This window comes from Nerophis ophidion, linkage group LG21 (genome assembly GCF_033978795.1).
Source record: "Nerophis ophidion isolate RoL-2023_Sa linkage group LG21, RoL_Noph_v1.0, whole genome shotgun sequence".
In the NCBI taxonomy this organism is placed as follows: domain Eukaryota; kingdom Metazoa; phylum Chordata; class Actinopteri; order Syngnathiformes; family Syngnathidae; genus Nerophis; species Nerophis ophidion.
The window spans coordinates 25,184,350-25,199,579 of NC_084631.1; the positions used below are offsets into that span (position 1 = coordinate 25,184,350).

At 37.2% G+C, this 15,230-nt stretch overlaps 1 protein-coding gene across 3 annotated transcripts in view; it reads left to right on the plus strand.

Moving 5' to 3' along the window:
* ntrk1 (neurotrophic tyrosine kinase, receptor, type 1) overlaps positions 1-15,230 on the plus strand; it is a 279,190-nt gene that overhangs the window by 223,715 nt on the left and 40,245 nt on the right. For 2 of the 3 annotated variants that reach the window (XM_061882335.1, XM_061882337.1), the window contains 3 exons: positions 8,484-8,816; positions 10,719-10,736; positions 13,496-13,554. In XM_061882335.1, coding sequence (XP_061738319.1) covers positions 8,484-8,816; positions 10,719-10,736; positions 13,496-13,554 — 410 coding nt within the window. The remainder of the gene's footprint in view (positions 1-8,483; positions 8,817-10,718; positions 10,737-13,495; positions 13,555-15,230) is intronic. The other variant, XM_061882336.1, reaches the window with a different exon arrangement.

The window sequence follows — 15,230 nt, forward strand, 5'->3', positions numbered from 1 at the left end:
GAAAAAAACACTTAATTGAACGGTTTAAAAGAGGAGAAGACAGGAAAAAAAATTTTAATTTAATTTTGAAACATAGCTTATCTTCAATTTCGACTCTTTAAAAATTCAAAATTCAACTGAAAAAAATGAAGAGAAAAACTAGCTAATTCGAATCTTTTTGAAAAAATGAAAAAATTATTTATGGAACCTCATTAGTAATTTTTCCTGATTAAGATTAATTTTAGAATTTTGATGACATGTTTTAAAATCCAATCTGCACTTTGTTAGAATATACAACAAATTGGACCAAGTTATATTTCTAACAAAGACAAATCATTATTTCTTGTAGATTTTCCCGAACAAAAATTTTAAAAGAAATTCAAAATACTTTGAAATAAGATTTAAATTTGATTCTACAGATTTTCTAGATTTGCCAGAATAATTTATTTGAATTTTAATCATGAGTTTGAAGAAATATTTCACAAATATTCTTCGTCGAAAAAACACTAGCTAAAATGAAGAATTAAATTAAAATGTATTTATTATTCTTTACAATAAAAAAAATACTTGAACATTGATTTAAATTGTCAGGAAAGAAGAGGAAGGAATTTCAAAGGTAAAAATATATCTGTTTAAAAATCCTAAAATCATTTTTAAGGTTGTATTGTTTCTCTAAAATTGTCTTTCTGAAAGTTATAAGAAGCAAAGTAAAAAAATAAATGAATTTATTCAAGCAAGTGAAGACCAAGTCTTTAAAATATTTTCTTGGATTTTCAAATGCTATTTGAATTTTGTCTCTCTTAGAATTAAAAATGTCAAGCAAAGCGAGACCGGCTTGCTATAAATACAATTTAAAAAATAGAGGCAGCTCACAGGTAAGTGCTGCTATTTCAGCTATTTTTAGAACAGGCCAGCAGGCTACTCATCGGGTCCTTACGGGCTACCTGGTGACCGCGGGCACCGCGTTGGTGACCCCTGTTCTAGACTCTGAACTCAGTCAACTGATGATGATTTTCTCTGCATCCCTGTGAGCGCAGCACTCAGGCGGGGTCATAAGTTAAGGGTCGGAACGGAGTCTTCGATCCGGAGGTTTTAGACACTTCCTGTAACTTCACGTCCTGGCGCAACTTCCAGGTAGCTTTTGTGGTCAGGTCCACACGTTGACCCGGATCCATTATTCATAGCGGGTCAGTGCAGGTTCGACACACAGATGGAGGACATTGATTCATGAAAAGGTGAAGGGCCACGTGCACAACTATCAGCAAGAAATGGACTTTGATCATCATTGTCTGGAAAAAGGATCACTAGGCGTCTTCACCATCTTCCGGGCCAGACTGATAGAGCTGGGACCCCCAATTTATATCTTATATAATATTAATTTGTTATAGGGATGTGCGAAATGACCTAGACTTGTACAGTATACATCACTATATAGATTGTAGCCGTCTGAGATATACCGTATTGTCCGGACTATAGAGTACACCGATATATAAGCCGTACACACGAAGTTTGAGAACCAAAATACTTTCCATATATTAGCCGCACCGGACTATAAGCCGCAGGTATATACGTTGTGAAATTAGCTATCTACATAGAAATATTCTGTTAATTTTTTTTTTTTACATTCCTTAATTGTTTCCGAACAGTGTCTGTAACACGGCAGTAAAACGGCTGATCAAACAAAACAGAAGTCATCGTGATGGACTCACTTGCTGTGCAAGCTAGCTCTCCAATCCACTACACAGCCTCAATAAGAGGAGTGGTCCACTCCCGGCCAGCTCTCCAATCCGCTAAAAAGACTCAATAATAGCAAAGGTCCACTCCCGGCTAGCTCTCCAATCCGCTAAACAAACTCAATAACAGCAGATGTCCACTCCCGGCTAGCTCTCCAATCCGCTAAACAGACTTAATAACTCCACTGTGACGTTTTGGTTAATTTACGAAACTGAAACAATACAAAAATAATTCCATTTTAAGTTTATAATACTAATGCAGACACTCATAAACATGTTAGCATTCTAGTTCATGCTAACACGCTAGCTTCATTACATTACGTTTTAGTAGGTAAGAATTGTTTTAGTTATTTATTAAAACTTACAAATGTTGCTTGGAGTGATGGATGATGAATCCATACGAGTAGTAACGCTATGGACGGCTAGAAGACAGAACGGCACTTTCACTTCCGGTTGAAAGCCCAGTCTTAACAGAAGGGCAATGCGACACCTGCAGTAAGCAAACTTGTCCTAAGGCCGAAAGAAAGAAAATTAGAAGAAAAAAAAAAACTTAAGATAAGGTGGGGGGTGGGGAATACAGTTCTTATTTATTTCAGCTCTGAATCCATTCAAGATTTGAAAAAAAATAAAAATAAATCTTACATGTTGATGGTCAATATCTGAAACAATAAACACAGGTTGTGTCCACTAGCAAAATTTACCATTTGGACTTTTTTATCTGAATTTACATCAGAAAGTGTAAGAAAAAAAAATCAATATTATTTTAACTCTGAATCCATTCAAAATGTAAAAAAACAACAACTATCTAACATGTTGACTGTCAATATCTGAAACAATAAACACAGGTTGTGTCCAGTAGCAGAATCTGCCATTTGGACTTTTGCATCTGACTTTAGGTCTGATAGTTCCATCCATCCATTTTTCTACCGCTTATTCTCTTCCGGGGTCGCGGGGGGCGCTGGCGCCTATCTCAGCTACAATCGGGCGGAAGGCAGGGTACACCCTGGACAAGTTTTGGCAGAGAAAAAAATCACATTATTTATTTAAACTCTGCATCAATTAAAAATTTTTAAAAAAAATCTGAAATGTTGACTGTCAATATCTGAAACAATAAAAACTGTTTGTGTCCAGTAACAAAATCTGCCTTTTGGAAATGTTTATCCGGCTTTACTTCAGATAGTATACGAGGGGGAAAAAAACCAAAACACAATTCTTATTTATTTATACCCTTAATCCATTCAAAATTAAAAAAAAAGAAAAATATGAAATGTTGACTGTCAATATCTGAAACAATAAACACAGGTTGAATCCAGTAGCAGAATATGCCATTTGGACATGTTTAGCCGACTTTTTTTTTCTAATTATTATTATTATTTATTTATTTTTTTTATTAACTTTTTTTAACTTTTTTTTTGTCATAAAAAGGGAGTTTTTTTTGGGTTGGTGCACTAATTAGTAAGTGTATCTTCTATTTTTTATGTTGATTTAATTAAAAAAAATACATATATATAAAAAATAAATAAATAAATAATAACAATTCTTCTGGTGGTTGGGGACCACTGAATAGATTAGGAAGAAAATGGGTGGATGGTTGACACATGCACGTGCCTCATAGGTCATCGTCAGCCAGGAAGGGCTTTTGTAACTTGAAAATGTTTTATTTAGATTTTTTTTTAAAACATACTGTTAATTGTAAAAATGTGTTTGAATTGAGATTACTTTTCAATGGATTCTGAGTCAAATCCTCACCCCAAGAATATGAATAAAATTGAATCGATTAGCAAGCGTTCAAAATCAATAGGTTTCTTTCTTACAATATGAAGTTGCGTAAGTATCATATAATGTGGTGTTTTTCAACCATTGTGCCGCGGCACACTAATGTAACGTGAGATACTGTCTGGTGTACCGTGGGAGATGAACTAATTTCACCTATTTGGGTTAAAAATATTTTTTGCAAAGCAGTGTTGATGTGTTGTTGTTGAGTTTCTGTGCTGTCTAGAGCTCGGCAGAGTAGCCGTGTAATACTCTTCCATATCAGTAGGTGGCAGCCGGCAGCTATTTGCTTTGTAGATGTCGGGAACAGCGGGAGGCAGCATGCAAGTAAAAAGGTGTCTAATACTTAAACCAAAAATAAACTAAATGTGAGTGCCGCTAAGAAAAGTAATTGAAGCTTAGGGAAGGCTATGCAGAACTGAACTGGCTGGAAAGTAAACAAAAACAGAATGCTGGACGACAGCAAAGACTTACTAAGGAGCAAAGAAGGCGTCCACAAAGTACATCCAAACATGACATGACAATTAACAATGTCCCCACAAAGAAGGATAAAAACAACTGAAATCTTCTTGATTGCTAAAACATAGTAAATGCGGTAAATATCGCTCAACGGAAAACATGAAACTGCTACATGCTACCATGAATTGATTAACATGGACCCCGACTTAAACAAGTTGAAAGACTTATTCGGGTGTGACCATTTAGTGGTCAATTGTACGGAATATGTACTTTACTGTGCAATCTACTAATAAAAGTTTTAATCAATCAGTACAGGAAAATACCAAAAAAAAAGAAAGCGCAAGACAAGAAGTAAAACACTACACACATGAAAACAGTAAAAAAGGTCCAAATAAGTCAGGGTGTGATGTGACAGTACACCTACTTTGAGACAAGAGCTATTGTGATGCATGCTTGGTTATGCTTTAAAGTCATATCCAACAATTGCGACAACGACTTTTTACGGTCATCTGAGTTTCGTTTTTTAATGATTTCTGCTGGTGGTGTGCCTCCTCATTTTTTCAATGCAAAAAATGTGCCTTGTCTCAAAAAAGGTTGAAAAACACTGATATAATGCTTATGTTCCATTAAGAGTCAAGCCTCTGTAGCAGGGAATGGGAACCTTTTTGGCTGAGAGAGCCATTTAAGCCAAATATTTTAAAACGTATTTCCGTTAGAGCCATAAAATATTTTTTAACACTATATACAACAAAATGATCAACGTTTATAGAGTATAATATGTCACAAACTCGCATGGCAGCAGTAGTAGTAGTAGCACTAAGATGCAGGAACCAGGAGAGTGAAGAACAGGTAAGATGAGGAACGCGCAAGACGAGCATAAATAGAAACATGCTGATTGGCAACAGGTGTGGACCGGCTGCCAACCAACAGCAGGTGAGGGGAAAAAACAGCGCTCAGCGGTACAAACAGGAAATGGAAACAAAATAAGAGCACTGATGGGAAGTAAATACAAAACAAAGAGGAACAAACAAAAATGAAGTGACAGATCTTCACATAATAAGTCTCTTATTGTTTTTTAATACAATTTTTATTCGGAAGCTCACCGATGATAAATAAAATGCTTCTTACCATTAATGTGACTTCTTGAACAGGTGCGGTAGAAAACAGATGGATGGATTAAAATGTATGAAGTGAATTTTATTTATTTAGCGCTTTTCCCTAGTGACTCAAAGCGCTTTACATAGTGAAACTCATTATCTAAGTTACATTTAAACCAGTGTGGGCGGGCACTGCGAGCAGGTGGGTAAAGTGTCTTGCCCAAGGACACAACGACAGTGACTAGGATGGCGGAAGCGGGGATCAAACCTGCAACCCTCAAGTTGCTGGCACAGCCACTGTATCAACCGAGCCATGCCGCCCCAAATACTGATTTTAAAAGATTCACAGCACAAGACAGAGAAAAAAAGACAGGTAAAATCGTTAAACGTTGACAATCCCTTATTTTCCTTAGAACTGACCCATATATTCAAATGCAAATGACAGGTATGATTATTTTGTTGATTTTAAATTCTTAAAATCTGCCTGCAATATTTGTCCTCTATTCTGCTTACAATCATACAGAGCCCCTAAAGGGAGATGGATGTTTTGCGAGATCTTGCAATACTTTGGTATGAGAATGTTTTATATTTTGAACGTTACTTTTAACACTGTGATTACCAGCGGAATTATTTATTACTTATCATGTTAAGCAATGTCAGCTAAGATTTATCCGGGAGCCAGATGCAGTCATCAAAAGAGCCACATCTGGCTCTAGAGCCATAGGTTCCCTACCCCTGCTCTGTAGTGTGTGGTCTACTAAAGCAAATAACTCCAAATTAGTGCCGGATCAAAACCATCGGCATGAACAGCTGTGGCTGTAGGAAACATCCTGATGTAGTTTTTACAATTTTTTGTATTCACGTCACTTTTGAAGCATCCAGCAGTTGTATTTTACCTCTGTCCGTTATTCAGCTGTTTTCGTGAAAGTCGTGCGGATGCATAACCTCTTCCTTATCTCTTCTGCTTAGCTTCTTTGTCCTCACTTTCTTGGAGCCTCTGATTGCACCCCTCTCCAAAATATGAGCAACAGATTTGATCAACTGGCCTCTCAATGAAATTTCACCGACAAGAAGCTCGGGTTTAGGGAACCTGCCTGTCCTGACGGCACTTTTGCTGCTAGACACACAATGGACCCCTGGAAGGGTTGTGTGCCTGGCAATTATATCGGTGGAGAAAGTTGAAGACATCTACCTATGCGGAATCGTGCTAATAGACCTATCAGCTGATTGGAATAATGCTTGCCCTGATATATCCGCAGACTCGATGATGCTGACAGCTGCTAAAGCTGCCACGAATGACTGTAGGATGGGCAGAGCCGTAGGGACTCTTAACTGAATCGCAAATTGGATGACATCTCGGAGAAGCTTCATGCTCTGCAAGGCGAAAGTGTAATCAACTTGAGAGCCACAACTAAACAACTAGAGCAGGGGTGCCCATTACGTCGATCGCGAGCTACCAGTCGACCGCGGGGGGTGTGTCAGTCGATCTCGAGCCAGGCTTTTAAAAAAGATAGACCTAAAAATTAGTGATCATCAATCTTCACCAAGACGTCACTTAAATGACATTCACGGTACCGGAGGGTCTTGTGCGATGACGCTGGCTGCTGCAAGATCATTATTATTAAAATATGACCTACAGGAAGGCAAGAAACACTTTTTATTTCAACAGACTCTCGCGCCGTACCTTCCGTCAAAACGCTAAAGCCCGACTGCACATTTCCTATCTTCACAATAAAAGCCCTGCTTCATGCTGCCTGCGCTAACTAATTACAGAGTCTCGGAAAACTGGCGTGCACAAGCGATCCCTCAGAAAGCTGGCGTGCACATCACTTGTGCACGCCAGTTTTCCGAGACTCTTATTTTGTTAGCGCAGGCAGCATGAAGCAGGGCTTTTATTGTGAAGATAGGAAATGTGCAGTCGGCCTTTAGAGTTGTGACGGAAGGAACGGCGCGAAAGTCTGTTGAAATAAAAAGTGTTTCTCGCCTTCCTCTCTGTCATTTTTTCATAATAATGATCTTGCAGCAGCCAGCGTCATCACACAAGAACCTCGGGTGCCGTGAATGTCAATCAAGCAAGCTACGGAATTTGCCGCCAATGTTTTTCTTGTAAAGCGTATGGAAGCTGGATGAATTAGATGCCAAAAACCAACCACTTTCATGTGGTATTGTACAGAAAGGACCACTTTTTTTCTCCTCCATTTGAAAATGTGGGCGTTATCATCATTACTGTCTGATTCCAATCAATGCAAGTCATCAGAATCAGGTAATACACCAACTTATATTCTTGTCTTCGTGAAAGAAAGACATCTATATGTGTTACACATGCTTGTATTATCATTAAACACATTTAACTTGTTTACAAAAATGTCTCTTTCATAAATAAATAAATATAAATGATATATATAAATGAGGTAGATCCCCTCGATTTGGTCAATTGAAAAATAGCTCGCCTGCAGAAAAAGTGTGGGCACCCCTGAACTAGTGCATAGAGACCTTCTGAATGTGTTTGCTCGCCCTAAACAAAACAATCCTCTTTTTGGCTCCATCTGCATTGGTCTCGGCAGGTTCAAGCAGTTAGCACCCCAGGAAGACCATCGCAGCCTCCTTCTTCAAAGACACCTGGGGTGTTGACTCTGTTCTTTGATGCCGAAGGTAGCCACTTCCAAGCCTGGGGGACAAACACGCACCCTTGGACTACTACTTTTACCTCCTTGGTAAGATGTTCCAAAGAGAGTACGGGCAACTCGGTTTCAAAGTTGGTAGCAAATATTCTGACCAATCATTTAGATGATCCTCTGGCCATACTCTCTCTGATTGGTCAAAATCCCCTCACTTGACTACAGGGCGCCGTGTTTCTACCAACTTTGAAACCAAGTTGGCCGGACTCTCTTTAAGCCATCGTACCAAGGAGGGGTGGGGAGGTAAAAGTGGTAGTCCATGGGTGCGTGTTTGTCCATAGGCTTGGAAGTGGCTACCTTCGGCATCACAGACGAGAGTCAGCACCCCTGTGTCTTTGAAGAAGGAGCAAGGAAATGGTCTTCCTAGGGTGTTAACTGCTTGACCCTGCCGAGGCCAACGCAGATGGAGCCAAGAGGAGGATTGTTTTGGTTAGGGCGAGCAAATACATTCAGAAGGTCTGTGTTGTCCAGTCTGGCTCTCTAATTAATTATAACTTCGCTTTGCAGAGCATAAAGCTTCTCCGAGACGTCATCCAAATTGTGATTCAGTTCCCCACAGCTCTGCCTATGGACTCTGTGATGGACAACAGAGCCGTCGTATATCATTTTCTTCAGGTTTTCTTCCGGTCTCAAACTAAAAAGTACATTTTGTCGTACTTTTTAAACGCAACGACGACTATGTTCCATTCTATTAATGCTAACCGAGCCAATAGTGGTTGTGTAGCCGCTGTGTTGTTCACTGACAAATCTTTATCATCCCCCAGTCGGGGCCAAAATCCTCTACCTGGACAACGCCGTCCGTCATCATCACTGGTGTTTCCCCTTTGGCGCGGACGGCAATCCGGAGGTGAAAATCAGCTGGTGGTACAAGGGCGAGGAGCTGATGGAGACGGATTACACGTACACGAAGGTCCTGCGCGACTCCACCGACGGCTCAGAGAAGCACGGCTGCCTCTACCTCAACAAGCCCACGCACATCAACAACGGCGTCTACACCCTGAAAGTGGAGAACCGTTTGGGGTGTGTCCAGGCCTCCGCCCGCGGGATTTTCATGGACAACCCCTTCGACCCGTCCAATCCGGAGGGAATCATTCCGGGTGAGTTTTTTTTTAATATTCCCTTTGTGGGGATCATGCAGGGCAATTTACAGGTATATCACTTCAACATTTTGTATAGGAAGTAGTCTTTTTTTTTAGATTTATTTGAAAAGCTCGATTATTTCAAAAGGCACAGGTCACATTCATAGCGAGTATGTAAGGCAGGGGTCACCAACGCGGTGCCCGCGGGCTCCAGGTAGGCCGTAAGGACCAGATGAGTCGCCCGCTGGCCTGTTCTAAAAATAGTTCAAATAGCAGCACTTACCAGTGAGCTGCTTCTATTTTTTAAATTGTATTTATTTACTAGCAAGCTGGTCTCGCTTTGCTCGACATTTTTAATTCTAAGAGAGACAAAACTCCAATAGAATTTGAAAATCCAAGAAAATATTTTAAAGACTTGGTCTTCACTTCACTTATTTTTTTACTTTGCTTCTTATAACTTTCAGAAAGACAATTTTAAGAGAAAAAATAAAACCTTAAAAATGATTTTAGGATTTTTAAACACATATACCTTTTTACCTTTTAAATTCCTTCCTCTTCTTTCCTGGCAATTTAAATCAAGTAATTTTTAATTGTAAAGAATAATAAATACAATTTAATTTAATTCTTCATTTTAGCTTCTGTTTTTTCCACAAAGAATATTTGTGAAATATTTCTTCAAACTTATGATTACAATTCCCCAAAAATATTCTGGCAAATCTAGAAAATCTGTAGAATCAAATTTAAATCTTATTTCAAAGTATTTTTAATTTCTTTAAAAAAAATTGTTCTGGAAAATCTAGAAGAATTAATGATTTGTCTTTGTTAGACATAAAGCTTGGTCCAATTTGTTATATATTCTAACAAAGTGCAGATTGGATTTTAACCTATTTAAAACATGTCATCAAAATTCTAAAATTAATCTTAATAAAATAGCTGAGATAGGCGCCAGCGCCCCCCGCGACCCCGAAAGGGAATAAGTGGTAGAAAATGGATGGATGGATGGAAGGAAAAATTACTAATGATGTTCCATAAATTATTTTTTTTATTTTTTAAAAAAAAATCGAATTAGCTAGTTTTTCTCTTCATTTTTTTCGGTTGCATTTTGAATTTTAAAGAGTCAAAATTGAAGATAAACTATGTTTCAAAATTAGATTTTCATTTTTTTCGTGTTTTCTCCTCTTTTAAATCGTTCAATTAAGTGTTTTTTTCATCATTTACAAATAACCTTCCGTAAAAAGAAAAAAAAATGTACGACGGAATGACAGACAGAAATACCCATTTTTTTATATATATATAGATCTATCTATTAAAGGTAAATTGAGCAAATTGGCTATTTCTGGCAATTTATTTAAGTGTATATCAAACTGGTAACCCTTCACATTAATCAGTACCCAAGAAGTAGCTCTTGGTTTCAAAAAGGTTGGTGACCCCTGATGTAAGGAGTACGCAACAGGAAGAGAAGTGCGTTGTACTTTATACTCGGAATTCAAGGTGGGAGGGAGGGAGTAGGCTCAGTTTGGAGGGGGGAGAGAGCATATGACGCAACTCAGTGGAAAGCACTGGACCATCCAGACAATGATATACTGTTAGACTGGGATGAAAAAGCCGACATTCACATTCAATCATGTGGACAAGGTCAGGATGTACTCTTCACAGGATGTACTCTTCACAGAATGTGCTTTTCACAGTAATACAGATGTTCGGACTGAGGCTAGAAAAGGGAGGTTGCTACTTTCAGGATGAGTGAACCATGCAAGGACAGTGCAATTGTAATCCATACAATGGTACATAAATGTTTTCCAACACAATTTGACCATGGGAGCTAAACTCCTCCGGAACCAAAGACGTACAAGTGGACCTGATGATGCGATTTGAGATCTGCACTTAATTAAAACTATTTGTGCTCTTTGTTCCCTCAAGTCATCAACGTGGATCCAAGTGAGTGTGCCACAAATTTTTTTTATTTTTTTTTTCATTCAAGGTCCAAAACTAAATAACAGAACACTATAATTAGTCATTAAAAAAAACAAGAATGAAAAGGAGCAGAAATAAGTAAAAACGTGTATTGTCTGCCCCATATTTACACAATTAAGACAGTTGTTGTTCCACGCAGGAGACCATTTAGGCATTTTTTCCAATATAATTATATAATTATAATTCATTATGGAAACAAAAAAAAATACTAAACATGATTTTTATTTTTTATTTTTAAATGCATTAAAATATTTAGATTGTTTTATTTCACTGCCAAGATTGTCCTATAAGCTTACATAAGCTATAAGCTTGAAATGCATCTTTCCAGCTGCCCTGTTCTAAATCTCCATTTATTAAACAGCTCAGTTATTTTTAGATCAGGAGTGTCCAAACTTGTTGAAAGATCAAAGATTGCGGGGGCCATTTTGATACTTTTCATTTTCAAAACCAATACAATTATTATTTATTTATTTTTTATTATTATTATTATTTTTTTAGTCTTTATTCTATTTTACTTTAACATATAGGGCTCCTCTCAAGTAGTCTTAATTCATAAACATTCCAAAAAATAAGTTGTATATACATATATATATATATACATATATATATATATATATATATATATATATATATATATATATATATATATATATATATTAGGGCTAGGCAACGATTAAAAATTTTAATCGAAGTTAATCGCACTATTTCTCCGATTAATCGCGATTAACTGCATTGTATACGCAAAGCCCAATAATGAATTCAAAAGTAGTGTGTAGTGCACCTTTTATTGGAATATTCTCCCACATGAACAAAAGCGCCAAAACATTTGTTGTGCAAACACAATTTAAATCAGTCTTTGTTAAACAGTAGCAGTTAAATAGCATATTTTATGAAAATCAACTCAAAAAATGTAAATACAAACATTTAAGCTTATTGCCACTGCCAGGGTATTTAAGTTATCCTGTTTGTTATGGAAAATAAATATAATCTACATACAAATCTCTGAGCCACAATCATAACATCTAAACAGGCAATTTCTGAGGTAACAGCAGAAACATTTTTTTTATCAGGGTCTTATGTTTAAAAAACCTATATTATAGGTAGTGGGCTGTTTTAGGGAATTTTTGATCAAATTAGCCGTAGTAGCAATATTAATAATGTTGTGTTTATTCTGCGTAGTGCACTTAAAATAATTATGACCATATCTAGGAATTGATATGATGGGAATTTTCCGATTGTTTGCTTGGTGCTTTGATAAACTGAACGCATCATATACATGGTACTATATTGTGATGTTATGAGCCAGGGAAAAAAAGAACTACCCTACCCAGCATGCAACAGGAGTGACGAGCATGCGCGGTAGCCCGGTAAAGGTTGTGTGTCGCCATGACAGCATTTTGTATGTTGTGATATGCACGCTCTGAAAGCAAACGTTAAGAACTCAGCCAACACTCCTCGTCTGCATTATTCATAAATAGACAGACAACACAAATACTCCGCTGCTTCACAGGCCGCTGGATGTAGCCGGCAAAGTATTCCCATGCTAGCTAGCCGGTTTAGCAAGCACGCCTCATTCAGTCCAAAACGGCCCGATCTATCCACATTCAGAACGCTGTAAGCCAGCCATGAAATTTGCAGAATTGTCCGGTATTTTTGCCAAATGTTCCATCTTTACCAGGAGCCCCTCGACGCCGAAGTACATCCGGGAGATGCCATCTTGTTAAGAAAAGGCGTTAACAAAATAAAAGCATGTAAACAACATACGCAAATGTGCGATAAAATAATTGTCGGCGTTAATAGATTGATGAGTTAACGCCCACCCCTAATATATATATATATATGTATATATATATATATACATATACATAGCCTTCCGCCCGATTGTAGCTGAGATAGGCACCAGCGACCCCCAAAGGGAAAAAGCAGTAGAAAATGGAAGGATGGATATATAAAGTATATATTTTTTATTTTTTTTCAACGCTTAAATATCTGGATCAGTCATTTTTATGTTTTTATGCCCTTTTTGTTACAGCCGGGGGTTGGCAAAAACACAGAGTATTCCACAAAAAAAATATTTAAAAAAGGGAATATTCGATGTAAAGTAATTGGAGCCTTAACAACATAGCATTGATTTTGAGTCATTATTATTTTTGAACATTGGCCGTTTAAAAAAAAAGAAAGAAATCCCAATCAAACTCTTAGAGATCCAAAAGTGTTAAAAGTAAGTCATACTTTTTTTTTACTTCCAATGCTTAAATCTGTAGATAAACTTTAGATCTATACATGGATTATGCGTTTTCTAATATTTGTTTGTTTGTTTTAGACTCTTTTTGTGAAACAAAACTTATATTTTGTACGGTAAACACACAAAATATGCAATATTTTTCCTAAAAAATATTTGAAAGTGCAATACATGATGTGAAGTAATTGGAGCCTTGAATAGGTAAACAAATCATAACAACATTGATTTTGATTTATTATTATTTTTAGGGGCAATGACAGTTTTAGTTAAAATAAGACAAAAAAAAAAAAAAACAGCAACTTTTTCCCGTGACATTTCACTTTATTCTACTTTTTGAAGTATTTAAAAAAATAAATATTTCTAATATGTGTTGTGGGCCATTAAAAAACTTTGTACACCCCTGTTTTAGATTACAATTACTTTTTCTTGTGATGTCAACTTATTTTTTGACTGACACCTCACTGTTGCTGCGTCTCCTCAGCTCCCACCAACAGATCCAACATGGACGTCACAGAGAACCTGGAGAGTCGAGTTTTTGTGGTACGCAATGGTTGTTGTTGTGAGTACAGCGCTACCTCGGGATACCCATTTTTTCGGATATCGGCTGTCTCTCGGCTGTTGATGCTTTAGAGCAGTGGTTCTCAAATGGGGGTACGCGTACCCCTGGGGGTACTTGAAGGTATGCCAAGGGGTACGTGAGATTTTTTTTAAATATTCTAAAAATAGCAACGATTCAAAAGTCTTTTATAAATATATTTATTTAATAATACTTTAAGAAAATATGAATGTAAGTTCATAAACTGTGAAAAAAAAATACAACAATGCAATATTCAGTGTTGACAACTAGATTTTTTGTGGACATTTTCCATAAATATTGATGTTAAGGATTTCTTTTTTTGTGAATAAATATTTAGAATTAAGTTGATGAATCCAGATGGATCTCTATTACAATCCCCAAAGAGGGCACTTTAAGTTGATGATTACTTCTATGTGTAAAAATCTTTATTTATAATTGAATCACTTGTTTATTTTTCAACAAGTTTTTAGATATTTTTATATCTTTTTTTCCAAATAGTTCAAGAAAGACCACTACAAATGAGCAATATTTTGCAATGTTATACAATTTAACAAATCAAAAACTGATGACATAGTGCTGTATTTTACTTCTTTATCTCTTTTTTTCAACCAAAAATGCTTTGCTCTGATTAGGGGGTACTTGAATTAAAAAAAAATGTTCACTGAAAAAAGGTTGAGAACCACTGCTTTGGGGCAGTGTTTTTCAAACACTGTGCCGCGGCACACTAGTGTGCCGTGAGATACAGTCTTGTGTGCTGTGGGAGATTATGTAATTTCATCTAATTGGGTTAAAAATATATTTTGCAAACCAGTAATTATAATCCGCAAATGTGCCGTTGTTGAGTGCCTGTAAAACAGAAATACTCTTCCATATCAGGAGGTGGCAGCAAGTAGCTAATTGCTATGTAGATGTTGGGAACAACGATGCAGGGAAAAAGGTATGTAACGCTTAAATCCAAAATAAAGAAAAGGCATTGAAGCATAGGGTTGGCTATGCAAAACAAAGCTAAAACTGAACTGTCTGCAAAAACAAAAATGCTGGACGACAGCAAAGACCTACAGCGTGTGGAGCAGACGGCGTCCACAAAGTACATCCTTACATGACATCACAATCAACACCAAAATAGGAGCGCAAGACAAGAACTAAAACACTTTACACAGGAAAACACCAAAAAAGTCCAAATAAGTCAGGGTGTGATGTGACAGGTGGTGACAGTACACCTACTTTGAGACATGCTTGGTTCTGGTTTGAATTCATATCTAGCAATGGCGAGAACAACGTTTTACTGTCAATATCAGCTGCTGGGTTTCATTTTCTGATGTTTTCTGCTGGTGGTGTGCCTCGGGATTTTTTCAATGACAAAAATGTGCCTTGGCTGAGAAAAGTTTGAAAAACACTGCTTTAGGGGACAAGCAGGAATTGGAGTAACGAGCATCCCCACCACTAGATGGCGTAGTGAATGCCACAAGCAACCCCGTAAGAGCCCACCAAAACTTACTCGCTCGCATTAGCTTATAGCTTGTTTTTTCCAAGCTTTGGAAGGAAGAAAATGAGTGTGAAGTACCGTGCTAAGATGAAGAAGTGGAGGTTATTAATTGAATCAATTAAATAAATCATCAAGAACATTGTGTAGCGTGTA